The sequence below is a fragment of the Trichomycterus rosablanca genome, chromosome 3 (genome assembly GCF_030014385.1).
Source record: "Trichomycterus rosablanca isolate fTriRos1 chromosome 3, fTriRos1.hap1, whole genome shotgun sequence".
In the NCBI taxonomy this organism is placed as follows: Eukaryota; Metazoa; Chordata; class Actinopteri; order Siluriformes; family Trichomycteridae; genus Trichomycterus; species Trichomycterus rosablanca.
In genome coordinates, this window is record NC_085990.1 from 40,291,837 (window position 1) to 40,306,349 (window position 14,513).

Consider the following 14,513-nt stretch of genomic DNA (forward strand, 5'->3'; position numbering starts at 1 on the left):
TTACTAAACACACAACGAATCAAAAATGTCTGTGCAGACGCCAGGAAATGTACGAGTCGTTTAAATCTCATGAATCGATTCTTTAGCTATTCTGTCGTTTGCTCCCACAACGAATCAAAAACGTAATGATTCAAATCATTTTACCCGTTGAATCGAACAACTAGAATCCTTAAAAGAATCAGTTCGCGGCTAGTCCGAAGGCGGAGTCCCGCAGTACAAACTAACCAATCAGAGTGCGAGCTTTTTTGAGGTGGCGAATTTTGAAAGTTCTGGTGGGCAAAACAGACATTTTCTCTCTCTGGATAAAGCGGAGTTATTTCTCCTGTGGTTTAATATATACAGCACACACAACACCAGTCTACTGCGCGGGTCCTCCTGCACTACTGACGGTAAGTTTTATATGTAGAATTATGTACTGAATTGTGTAAAATGTCGAGTTTGACGTCAGGAATGCTAATCACGACTGTATGCTAGTTATGTCATGCTAATGAATTTAGCTAGTCGTATTCCACTGTACCGCTTGGTAAATAATTGTCAGTCACTGAGTATGTGCTGTTTATTTATTATATGCGGATTGAACGGTGAATTATAATGTTAATGACAGATCTGACAATAGAATCATTAGTGTGGTAGTTAGTGATTGCAGGGGCGTTAGGTATCATATAAAGCCGACAGTAGGCAGCTAGCAGCACATCAATGAACTGCAGTCTGTTAATGGTGCAGCCTGCACAGTGACTAGCTTAGCAGTAATGAGAATATAAACAACAAAACATAACGATAAAGTCGCTACGCTCAGACTTTCAATGTATTACAGTATATTAACTGGTGAGTTCGATACATGTTATTGTGGAAGCTTTGTCTGTTATTTTGATTGTGCGATGTATCTTATTATGTCTGTACTACAGTTTACATTTACGTCTTTGGCATTTAGCAGACGCATTTATCCAAAGCGACTTACTTTACAGTTACAATATACAGTCTGAGCAATTAAGGGTCTTGCTCAAGGTCCCAACAACAGCAACCTGGCAGTGATGGAGCTTGAACCAGTGACCTTCTGATTACTAGTCCAGTACCTTAACAACTCACATCAGTTGTCTTTATATTAAAGAATTGTACGGTTCTTTTACACATCTATAATTCTCTCACAGTTAAACATGAACAAAATACTTTACATTAATTGTATTAATTCCCTTGATTCTGTGTGACACCCATCATGCACTAATCATCATCAGATACATCATGCACTAATCATCATCAGATACTAATCTGATATTGGACTGGCTTAGTAATGTGGTTAACTTTTAAGCCTTTGTTTCTAGGTTATCTGAAATCTGAATGTGAGATCTGCAATTATTTTTTTTATTTTTTTGCGTTTTCCCTAATTTTCCTCCCAATCTAGTCGTATCCAATTACCCGATTGCAATACGCTTCCTCTCTACTGATGGTGACTTCTGATTGAGGAGAGACTGACACATGCCCCCTCCGACACGTGCAGTAGCCGACTGCATCTTTTCACCTGCACATGGCGAGTTCATATGCGGATCAGCTTTTTGTATGGAGAGCCACACCCTTATCAACACATTATTCCTCGACTCTGTGCAAGCGCCATCAACCAGCCAGCAGAGGTTGTAATTGCATCAGTTATGAGGTCCCTATCCGGCTTCCCACCTGTATGAACAACAAGCCAATCGTTGTTCATGTAGCCACCCGGCCCAGCCGGTTGGCCGAGCTGAGTTTCAAACTGACGAATTTGAAATGTCAGCTCTGTCAGCTCTGGTGTGTTTTAGCGCTGCGCCACCTAAGCGGCTTTGCAATTTTAGTTAAATTTTACAGTATTAAAAAGGTCAGTAATTTTTTCTCCCAATTTACCTTCCAATTTAGTCGTCCAATTAGCCGTCTGTATTTTGCTACCTCTATTGCTGCAGACCTTCACTCCTGATCAAGGAGGGTCGTGACTAACACATCCCCCCTTCTACATGTCTGCAGTAGCTAACTGCTTCTTTTCACCTGCTTGAGGTGAGTTCACATGGAAATCCATGTCGTGCCATGATCCCCATTATCCACAGTCTTTGTTCAGGTGCAATACATCAGCCAGCAGTGGTTGTAATGGCAGCATTTATGAGGAATCTCCTCCAGCATTCTCACACTTGGACAAGCAAATTATTGTCCAGATAGGTGCCCCGGCCTGCTGGTAGCAGAGCTGAGATTTGCGAGTTCAAGATGTCAGGCAACAATGTTAAATTGCACAAATCAAAGCACTTTGAATTGTTTTGATCATTTGGAGTTTCAGTGTTTACAAATGTTAGAATGTTGTTTGTATTTCTAGAAATGGATGAGGAGGAAAATACTGATAGAAGGTTACAGATTGCCATGCTGTGTCAAAAGCTGGAGAAGATCAAAAGATACTACAATGATGGTGAGTTTGTTTTTCAACAATAATCCTTTTCCTTTATGCACGTGAATATTGAGGTGTTCGTTTCTACTCTGGTAATTATTTCTTTCTTTTTCTTACAGATGACACAGACAGCATAAACCAGATCATCAGTTCAAATTCTCCAGACACCTGTCGTACTTTTCTGACTAACCTGGAAAAGAAAGGCAATCCTCAGTCAGATCTGACACTTCTCACCAAACTAATGGATTGTTACACTAGAGTTTTCTCAAGCATGCCATTAGGAAAACACAGCAGGAATGTGAGCTATGCAAAGATGCTGGTCAGATTTGCAGAGCTAAAAGCGTGAGTCTCTGCTTGTCATCTTTTAATATTAAAGAATTTTATTCATTTACTTTCATATGTTAAATAGTAACTAGTGCAAATTTCATTCATTGAATGCACCTGAAGCTTAACCTGTCCTGACATGAATGTGACCTTTCATGTAAACATAGCCTTAAGAATGAACCTGAAGTGACTGCCTCTTTTCTTTATGCAGTATTCAAGATGTCAGTGAAGCACGAGACAGTTTTGACATAGCCAGATCCCATTGCAAAGATTTTGCCTTTGTTCACATAGCATATGCACAGTTTGAGATTTTGCAAGGTAAGAAAATGCTTGTTGCATTAAAAGTAAAACCTATTGACATAAACATCAGTGATTTCCTGTCTTTTATTTCTTATTTCTAGAATTCTTTAATTATTATATAAATATTATAAATAGAACTTGGTATATACACCGATAAGGCATAACATTATGACCACCTTCCTAATATTGGGTTGGTCCCCTTTTTGCTGCCAAAACAGCCCTGCAACTGTGATGCACTGTGTATTCTGACACCTTTCTATCAGAACCAGCATTAACTTCTTTAGCAATTTGAGCTACAGTAGCTCGGCTGTTGGATTGGACCACACGGGCCAGCATTTGCTCCCCACGTGCATCAATGAGCCTTGGCCGCCCATGAACCTGTCACTGGTTTACCACCGTTCCTTCCTTGGACCACTTTTGATAGATACTGACCACTGCAGACTGGGAACACCCCACAAGAGCTGCAGTTTTGGAGTTGCTCTGACCCAGTCGTCTAGCCATCACAATTTGGCCCTTGTCAAACTCGCTCAAATCCTTACGCTCGCCCATTTTTCCTGCTTCTAACACATCAACTGTGAGGATAAAATGTTCACCTGCTGCCTAATATATCCCACCCACTAACAGGTGCCATGATGAAGATAATCAGTGTTTTTCACTTCACCTGCCAGTGATCATAATGTTATTATCGGTGTATAATTACAATTGTTTGTTTTTAGGCATGATTAGAGCTAAGCATATAGCTTTAGTTTGTGCAGGACAGAAATCCAGTGAGAGCTAAAATATTCATTGTTGTAAACAATAAAAAGGCCAACATTTATGTGCATGCCCACAGAATATTTAAATCATAAAATAGTAATAGACAATCCTGGTCAAATGCCATGTGCTGATTTATTTTACTCTATTTGAAGATGAGTGGACAGGCTAGTTATCAAACTGCTGCGCAACCCAGGCACCACAAAGTAGAGAAAGGGTGTCCAAAGTTTTAGACTTGCATATGCAAATATTTAGGTTATTCTAATATTAATCATCTTTCTCTTATTACCCACCAGGCAATGAAAAGAAAAGTGCCAGGATACTTCAGGAGGCTTTTGGAATGGGTGCTGAACCACTGGAAATTTTGGAAGCAGCAATGCAGAATCTAAAATTGGGCAAATATCAACTCCTTCAAGAGGATAAAGAGAACATAGCAGGTTATTTTGCCCTTACTGATGCAAACCAGACACGTCTGTGTAAATGCCCATTTGGTCAATAGTACTGCTGAGATTCAGACCCCATATCTCAGCTGTAGTGGGTTTATCAGCTGTATAAGTGTAGTAATTAGTTGTATATATTTAATGTGCACAACATAGTAAAGTGTTTATTTTTGTTGTATATTTTTGTTAATTGTTGGAGTGTTTTTGAATGACTGGGGGGTTGTGTTGATTTTTAGTGACTGAAAAGGCACAGAAACTCAACCATGTGGCTAAAGCTGATGGATCAGAAGACTTTCAACTTGCCAGTGGTTTTCCTTTAAGGTAGGAATCAAATAACGATTATACATTCTTACAGTGCTGTGAAAATGTCATCACCCCTTCCTAATATCTGGGAATTATTTAGGAATTCAACAGAAAACAAAGGCAACCTCAATAAAAAAAAAAAAAAAAAAAGGGTAATTAAAGAAGATCGACTGATTATTCTATTCAAGTCAAATTTATTTGTATAGAGCTTTTACAATGGACATTGTCTCAAAGCAACTTTACAGAGTCCAGGACCAACAGACCAAAAACCCCTGTTTAGCAAGCCGAGGGTGACAATGGCAAGGAAAAACTCCCTTAAAAATACAGGAAGAAACCTTGAGAGAAACCAGACTCAGCAGGGACCCCCATCCTCTTTGGGTGGCCTGGAAGATAATTTGAATAAATAGGATTTACACAAATCATAAATACAAAAACTTAAATTAAACTAAAAGTTATAACTAGCAAAAAAATAATAATGTGAACAGTTCTTCATGATTCAGTCCAGTCTGCGATACAGTCTGTAGTGAGTTCTTGACATTTTTGGTGCAAACACGCCAGGTCTCCGTTATATCTAGCAGGAGCAGCATTGTTGGCACAGCAGTCTCGACCTGCAGGATTCAACCTCGGGTGGGTAAACAGGGTTCCGTCAGAACCACTTCAGGGAGAGCGAGCAGGTAACAAAGTCATGAAGGCTTTCACAGGACAGGATTAGTTTCACAGGAACTTTTCCAAAATCATGTGGATGGTCGGGCATCATTTACCTACATAAGTGATGGCACCATGACAGTGTAGAATGAACCATCTCACAGTGTACCAAAGTTGAAGCAACTATTGGTAATGTCCTTGCAAAAGTTACCACACGATTTCTCAGATGCCTTGTGGAGTCCATGTCTCTGCAGGTCAGAGCTGTTTTGGTCAGTATTCCAAATGACTTGGCTCAGCAGTGTTAATACATACATAAAGCACATAAATCATGTATATTGTGATCTTAACTTAAAATCACATTGCATATTGTATAATCATAAACCTTTTTTTATGAAAATCTTTAAAATTAGCACTCAGAAGACCAGTCCACAGGATGACCATTTTTCTGTCTTGATGTCTGGCTCACAACGCAAAAGACAGATTGCCATGGTAAGGTCGTAATTTAACTTTAATATTATTCAAAAAAATATGTATATACAGATAAAGAAGCCAATTACTCTTATTTCTGTCTCAGCCTGGAAGGATTCCCATGGTACCTCTGTCAATACCTGAAAATGAAAATATTGACATTCACAAACCTGAGGTTTCCAGCTTCTGCAGTAGTTTATCTAGGTGAGAATTGTTTAATGGCAGTGTAATTCAAAATCTGTCCATAATGTTTTCGACTTCATGTTGCCAACATCTAAAATATCCCCCTCCCCCCCGCTTAGGCCAACATATCGCCCAAATGCCTGCTCCACATTTGCACTGTCCAATTCAAAGAAAAGCTCTGCAGATGGAGACTCGTACAACCTTCTTAATCTGAAGGTATGACAATTAAGCACCATCACTTTCATTTTCTAACTACTTTAAATGAATTACAGGATTTATCAAATATAATATTAATATTTACACAGATTTATTTTGAATACCTACATTCTGGTTCTGTATACCGATGTGTAACTGAAATATATGTTTTGTATAGCCACTTGTTATTAGTCCAGAACCTCGTCATGGAGACGACATTGGGGAAGTGGACTCCACCACAACACTTTTGCACAGACCAGAAAGGAAAGGTATGAGCAGTTTTGAAAATCAATGTATTTAATTACCTTTGTTAATTAATACACTCTATGTGTGTAAATAAAGTAAATGTTTAAACTAATCATTTAACATTGTATTTTAATTGTAAAATTTTTGGGGCCAAACTATTTTTTGTTGCCAAAAAGGTAACATTAACTAAGGGCAGTAGTAGCTCAGGTTTTAGGGCTCTGGGCTGTCGATTAAAAAAGGTTTTGGGTTTGAATCCTGGCTCTGCTCTGCTCTACCATCTTGGCTAAAAGAGGCACTGTATAATGTTTGACCCTGTGCTCTGACCCAAGCTTCCAATCAAGCGTTAACATACTTTAACATGTGTATGTAACAACAAAGGCTTTTTTCGTTTTTAGACCCCACTGATGTTGTTAACCAGATAATGAGTGCAAACTCTCCTGAGGCCTGCCATACGTATCTCACAAACATGGAGAAGACCAGCAATCCAGAAACAGATGCAGCTTTTCTAGGCCGGCTGCTGGATTGTTACTCTAAAGCGTTCTCTAGATTTCCCCTGGCACAGCATAGCAAACTTGAAAGCTTTGCTAGGATGCTGGTCAGATATGCTGAGTTGAAAGGGTAAGTAAATGTTATTTGGCTTTGTTAATTGCTTCCAGACCTAGTGTATATATGCATTTTTGAAAGACATTGGTCGCATCATTGTCAACCTCTCTTTTGTAGGATTGAAGACCCTGATGAAGCTGAGGATAATTTCAATATTGCCAGAGTCAACAGCAAAGCTTATGCATTTGTTCATATCGCCCATGCTCAGTTTCAGCTCTCACGAGGTGGGCATGTTCATGATTAGACATGATTATTTTTGTAGTTTTCCATTTGCATCTAGATTACCCAACCATTTCTAACAAATGCATCTCCCAATAAGAATGTTTTTTTGTATTTGCAGGTAATAGAAGGAAAAGTCTTTCCATTCTGCAGAAAGCCTTGACATCGAATGCTAAACCTGTAGAACATATCCAAACAGCCATAAAGAATCTGAATAGTGGAAAAACCCAGCTGCTTCCCACTGAGGATAAAGAGAACATAACAGGTTAGTTTTGACTTGGAATTGTCCTGTGTAAACAAAACAGACCATTACACTGAGTGTGTGAGTGAGTGTGTGAGCGGGTAAATGTGTGAGTGGGTAAATGTGGGAGCGGGTAAATGTGTGAGAGAGTAAATGTGTGAGTGAGTAAATGTGTGAGCGTGTGTGATGGAAGTCCTTTTCTGACTCCTGTTGTTCCACAGATGCAGCAGGTCCACAAAGTGATGCAAGAAGAAAGGAGGAGGACAATCCACCATGGAATTCAACAAATAAAGCACAACCCAAACCTTGCACTTTGGATAGAGACTCAGAATGGAAGATTCCTACACGCATGAACAGACAGGCTTCTCCAGAGGTGACACTGTTGCTGGAGGCTTGTGAATAATATTATGTGTCTATTTTAGCATAGTCAAATTCAGCAGTTCATTTCTACTTCATGTAATGGATTTGTATTAAAATTGATAGCTTTTTAAAATGCTATGAAATATTTAAAAAAGAAAACAGAACTGGTACGTATGCACTAAGAGTGAATAAGTCTCAGTTTAGCACTCTAAGCTCTTACAATACTCTGTGTGTAGAGATCCGTAGCATTAACTATTGAAAATGAATTAAAAAATACGTTTTTAACAGACAGTAATAACCGAACAATGATTTGTCTGTTATTGGTTAATTATTAGTAAGTTAACTTTCCCTAGTTTTTATTTATCATTGTGTTTTATTTTCCATTTACTATAATTCTGTTTTTTTTTCTTACGTTCTGAAAATCCACTCTGATTGTTCATAGGAACAGAAGCGAGCTGTAGAGCCCATTCCAACACCACGCCCTTTGCAGTCTCTGAGAACTCCCTCTGCTGCAGTACCACCCAGACTAAACCCAGCCATTAGCTGCCAGACCCCCAACTACAAAGGCTTTCAAGCAAACAGGTAGGGTTACAGTTTAGGTACCATGTTCTGGATCTGAATAAATAACTTTATAGGATATACGAGGTAGCTGCACCACTTTGGCTTTTAATGCAACTGCTCTTGTTCTTTCTTACTAGTTTTGTCACACCTGTGGTGAAGCAGAGACCAGCTGTAGTGTCTGTTCCATCCACAGCTTCGAAAGTCAGCTATGCACAGTTACCTTGCACTCCTCAGAGTCAGGTGTCCTGTGTCCCACAGACATCACAGGTAAGGAGGGACATTCTTAGTTTCTTTTGTCTCATATAAATATTTAACTTTTGTAAATGTATTCAACTCTGGCTCTGTTTAAATGATTGTTTTGATAAAAGTTAACCTTAATATTACAGTAAAAACTTAAAAAATTAAGAAGCAAAAACTCAAACCCTGTAGTCAAGTTAAACTGAGTAACATTTTACATTGACATTTCACTATAAAAAGAAATATCAGTTAATTTTAAGGTTGTACAAATCTGCTGTAATAACAAAGCTTTATGTAAAAATGGAGACACTCCTCATCTAAAGTACAATGATGTGACTGGCTCGTTGGTTTACTATATATATATATATATATATATATATATATATATATATATTTTTTTTTACAGGGCTCTGTCAGTAACTTTTCTAATGAATCCATCACTATCAAAGGCAGACAATTCTTTGTTCTGAAGATGATAGGCAGAGGTGGTTCCAGTAAGGTACTGTGTAGCATAATAAAGCTTACCCATTTTCAGTTGCTTGTCTAAAACACTGTACTGTTTAGTGATGGAAGATAATGGCTAATATGCATCTCAATTTTTAGGTGTATCAAGTTTTGGACCAGAAGAAACAGCTGTATGCAGTGAAATATGTGAACTTGGAGGAGGCAGATGCACAGACTGTTGAAAGCTACAAGAACGAAATTGAACACCTGAACCACTTACAGCAGTACAGTGACCAGATTATAAAGCTGTATGACTAGTAAGTTTTTCCATCATTACAAGCTTTATCAGCTTCCTGTAAGCAAAGGAAAGTTCAAAGATGAGGGGCTCAAAACAGTTAAAGCTTCTTTTAGAAGCTTATTTTTGACACCCAACAGAAAGCGTGCTAATATACCTTGCTGGTTTGTTTTAGATTGAGACTGATTTGTGCAATTTGTGTTGTGGATTTAATTTTAAAAGAATATAAATGCAGCTTTAGTCTATTAATCCACGTTATCAAATGCAAGTCATCTTTAAAATGTCTCAAGCTGTGCCTGGATTTAGGCAGTTTATCACATTCTTTATGTCAGATCCTCTCAAGCTTTATCAGATTGGAGGATGAGTGTGAACTGCCATCAACAGGTCTCTCTATAGATGTTTGATGGGGTTTAAGTCTGGGTCTTGGCTGATCAAATAATATCTGGGTGGTAGACCATTCTAAGCACTGCAATGACATGTGGTAATGACCTGGCAGTGTGTGTTCTTGTGTGAGTATCAGGTGTAGCAGTGTGGATTAACAATACTGCTTAATTAAACTTACTGGTCTGTTTATTAGGAACACATGCTTTATAAGTATTTTCTTTTTTCATGTTCAATGTGTGTTTATCTGTATAGTATATCTCTTTATTACTACAAACACTGCTGGCTTTATATGTTTGGTTGCAGTACTGGTCTCCTCCCAGCATTGAGACTGAGGTGTATACAAATCCCAACAACACTGCTGCACCTAGTGTGCTTATATCAGTACAGCACACTACTATGTTAGTGTCACAGCAGGGCTGAGAATCGTTCATCACCCAAATGACATCTGGTCGGAGTGGGTCCCTTTCTAATGAAAATTGGTGTACTGGGGGTGAGAAGGTGTACAGAACAGACAGCCTACAGTCAGTACTTGTATACCACTAAAGTTCATCTGTCTGCTAGGTGTAGCTCATAATGTAATCTAAGCGGTGTAAGTAAAGGGATTGGGTGTCTATTTTGACCTCACTTAATTTCAGAAAATCAACAGCAATGTGTTTTCCCATCATTGTCAGAGAAAAAGAACAGTTGTAGAAGATAGTAAAATCCAAATACATTTATCCTACAAGTGCTTGTATACTTTTTATTTTAACTGTAACATTTTCCTTTATTGCCCATTTTTAGCACAAATGTTAGGGCCATAATCTTATATTGTGCTTTTTATCTGACTGCAGTGAAATCACAGATAGCTACATCTACATGTTGATGGAGTGTGGCAACCTGGACCTCAACACATGGCTACGCAACCGCAAAACTGTCAACTCGCTGGAAAGAAAGTTCTACTGGAGGAACATGCTAGAGGCTGTGCAGACAATCCACAAACATGGTAAATATGCATGGGCAAATCTATTCAATCTAAAAACCTTCCAAACTTCTGCTCATATCTTAGCTGGAATTACAACTAACTCCCTGTTTTTTTGTTTAGGAATTGTCCACAGTGATTTGAAGCCAGCTAATTTTGTGATTGTAAATGCCTCACTGAAGCTAATCGACTTTGGCATAGCCAATCACATTCAGCCAGACATGACAAGTGTTATGAAGGATTCACAGGTTGGTCCAGTAATGTGATTGATCTAGTAAATTTCATTTATAGACATTGTGTGTTGGGTTAATTCTATTCTGTTTTTAGGTGGGGACTTTAAACTACATGCCACCAGAGGCCATTAAAGACACCTCGTCTAATGGTGGAAAGCCAAGGTCAAAGGTAAAAGTTGATGATTCGATTGTAGTCCAGTCCAATGCATCACAGATTAAGTAACAAGTGTTAAAATAATATTTTACCCAGGGCGCTGGGGTGTCACAATGGTCTACCGTGCTAGCACACCACTGTGGAGTGTTTAAACTCACAAGTTTGAATCTTAGCAGAGCCACTGACCTGACCAGGCTTTCGCACAAACACAATTGGCTGAGTTTGAGGAAGTGAAGATCGATCAGGTTCTCTTCCTGCTGCTGCTGTTATATGAGATCTCCAAGACTGGTCCAGGCACCTGTGCGAGAGGGGGTTGGAGGGGCTATTAGGGAGTGAAACGGCTCTCTGTACGCAATATGCTTTGTGTGGGATGCCGACACTGGCAGGTGATAAGAAGCGGCTCCAGACTGGACACGTGTCAGAGTGGGCGTGTGGTGATCTGACTCTCCTTGATCAGATCACGGTTTGTACCAGTACCAGTGGCAGTGGATTCACAGTTGGGAGCTGGAATTGATTAAATTCACAATTTATATTTACAAATTACAATTATTTTGGTCAATTAAAACAATAGAAATCTTTTGAACTGATAAAAGTACAAATTGTTGGTTTTATTGCATTTTACTAAATGTCCCAATTTGCTTTGCACATTTAAATAGTATATTTATAAAATGTACCATGTAAAAGATAGTGTTGGCCAAATTGTTCTGATTATTATTATAGCTATTGTTGCAGAGCTATTTTATTAACTTTCTTGTTATTTTTTCTCAAACACAGATTAGTCCGAAGGGTGATGTGTGGTCACTTGGATGTATCCTGTATTGTATGACCTTTGGGAAAACCCCTTTTCAAAACATCACCAATCAGATAAGCAAGCTACATGCTATCATTGATCCGTCCCATGAGATTGACTTCCCTGACATTGCTGAGAAGGATCTTCTAGATGTCCTGAAGGTCTGTGTTTCGTTGCCATGTACTTTAACACGACTGACCACGTTTTAAACACTTAAAATTAAACTGAATCCCTTTTCTGTACGTAGCGTTGCCTAGTGCGGAATCCCAAAGAACGGATCTCAATTGCAGAACTACTTGAACATCCATACTTACAACTGCAGCCCCAACAACCATCTGAGCCAGGTAACCACTGTGATTATACTACACACAAGCAGATGCATGAGAGAATGCATAATGATGTAAGGTGCTCAGTTGGCGCAGCAGTAAATTACGCTAGCCCACTACCACTGGGATCCAGGGTTCAAATCCTTAGCGATGCTATCAGCCAGTCTGAGAGGCTATGTCTGAGAGGTGGGTGCCTGAGAGGTCCTGTCAGGTGTGTTATGGCATTATGGCCAGTGATTACAGGAAAACCTGACCCACTGCAACCCTGAGCAGATGGTAATAAACATGAAGAAAATGAAGTATATTATCCACGATAACACACAACCTTGTGAAAAACTGTTATATCAAAGAAGCCCTGAATTTCATACTAATTATGATTTAATACTGACAATACCTTCTGCCAAAAAAGTAATTCCACCGTCCCATCATGAGTTGTTGCTTAGCAACAGTAATGATTGTCAAGCTTGCCTTAACACAGTAACCTACAAAAGCATACGGTCTTATATATAACACTACAAAGTAACGTTAGTTTGAAATACAAAGTGTAAATAAACTAAGATGAAAGGAAAATGGACACAAAAACTGAAAATTAATATTCTTTAAGAATAAAAAGATATAATTTAGTTATTTATTGGGGTTATAGCATTTTTTTATTATAATCTGTATGCTGCATCTTCAGTCACTTTTTTTTTGCATTTGCATGTTCGTCAAGTGGAAATTTTTTGTCTTTAATAATGTCAAATTACATAATCATTTATATCAGATCATTTACTTTGAACAGGCAATGTAGGTCATTCAAAAAGGGTTTATAGCTTTTAACTGTATGTTAAACTGAGTGGTATGTAGCACACACTGTGCTATAAGTGAACTCTAATGCTTATAACATTTATTTCTGCAGCAGTTACATGTAACAGTGACTTGAAGAGAATTCTGAACGAGCTGGCTGCTTTACAATCCCCCAACAGCATTGCAAGAGCTGCTAGTGTAAGTACTTATTTACTTAACGCCTCCTAAATTACTTTGCAATTGTTTTATGTTTTATATTTTATTTTTATATTACATTTGTTATTTGTATGTCTAATTTACCTGCACCCATAGTTAACAACCTTTTTTCTGTCTTGTTTCTTCAGAACCTGGCAAAAATGTGTAACAGTGGGAAGGTATTGGATGTTTCTGAATGTGTGAAGAGATCCAGTGAGTCCTCATTAAAGTGAGAAGACTGCTACATGAAGAGCTGATCATGGTGTAAGGACACAGCAGCCAGTGTGTTCTCATAGATACCTTAAGAAAACAGTACTTTGGGAATGAGATTGGAGTTAGTTAATTTGATTACCTGTAATTCTTGGTCATTATTTTCTCATGAACATTGTGAATATCCTTTATGTTACTATTATTTTAAGAAACACAGAGCTGTATGAAATATTTTTTCATTACTTTTTTGTGACTTGTCCCTCCATCTCTGTATGTTTAACATTCGCACAAATAAACGTACCCCTTGCGGTATAGGTAAAGCCTTTTTCTATAGTATTACACATCTGTTATTTGTGTTTGAAGAGTGATAAATAACCTTACTCACTGTAACTGTAGAAGACAAGATAGTAAGCTCCCTGAAACTGTGAGTTTGCTTTCTTTACATTTCAACTGAATATCACAGAATCATAGTTCATCTTTTGACTGAAATAAAGCAGATTTAGCTGCTTTGTCTGTGTGTGATTGTTTTAGTCTACTACTTTTTGGGTTACCAAAAACAAAACAAAAAAATAATAATACAATGTCAGATAGCAATAAGTCTTTATTATGGAAAAGCTTAACACCTGTCAATTAACTGTCAAGAGGAGACTTAGCTACAGATTTGACAGGTCAAACAGCAGCAAAAAGCCATTGCTAACATTGCAAAAAAAAAAAAAAACTGGCTTGGATGGGTCATGCAGTGTGCTACTGTCAGTTTGAAAAGTCCTATGGGCTCATAAATCCAAATCTTCAATCTTTGGTTCATCACGCAGGCTTTTTGTATGCCACCAAGTAGCCAAACAGATGGTATAGAAAAGGAAGCCTGATTATCTGAGGCTCTTTCGCTGAATCTAAAGTTGGCACCTTGTACATACCGACTAGATTTCTCACCCAAAGAGGCTACCACAGCATTTTGCAGCTTTGTCCACTACACTCTGGTCTACATCTAGACCAGAACTTTCTTTTATATAAAAGGATGTGTTTAGCTGTTATATCTAAAAATCTACATTTATGGCATTCAATGGATGCTTTTATCCAAAGCGTTTTATAGTTGTGACAGAATACAATGAACTCTAAAGAGTTAATGACCTAACTCAAGGTCCCAGTTGTAATGGCTAGACAGTGGTGGACCTTCTTCACTGAGCTTCCACTGGCTCTATTGCATTCAGTAAATGTCACTAAAAAACTGAACTAAAACTTTTGATCAGTAATGTATGTTTAGTTAT

General features: G+C 38.2%; 1 protein-coding gene across 1 annotated transcript; it reads left to right on the top strand.

Moving 5' to 3' along the window:
• Window positions 1-338: 338 nt before the first annotated feature.
• On the top strand, window positions 339-13,739 carry ttk (ttk protein kinase). The gene is made up of 25 exons (XM_062992109.1): window positions 339-389; window positions 2,327-2,416; window positions 2,515-2,737; window positions 2,931-3,037; window positions 4,069-4,209; window positions 4,449-4,533; window positions 5,571-5,649; window positions 5,735-5,832; window positions 5,931-6,027; window positions 6,185-6,275; window positions 6,648-6,870; window positions 6,973-7,079; window positions 7,196-7,339; window positions 7,537-7,688; window positions 8,118-8,257; window positions 8,374-8,503; window positions 8,880-8,972; window positions 9,077-9,234; window positions 10,427-10,578; window positions 10,678-10,802; window positions 10,882-10,956; window positions 11,716-11,892; window positions 11,979-12,075; window positions 12,956-13,041; window positions 13,188-13,739. Exons 2-25 carry the CDS (start codon window positions 2,329-2,331, stop codon window positions 13,269-13,271), a joined length of 2,952 nt encoding a protein of 983 aa, XP_062848179.1. The 5' UTR covers window positions 339-389; window positions 2,327-2,328; the 3' UTR covers window positions 13,272-13,739.
• The last annotated feature ends 774 nt before the right edge of the window (window positions 13,740-14,513 follow it).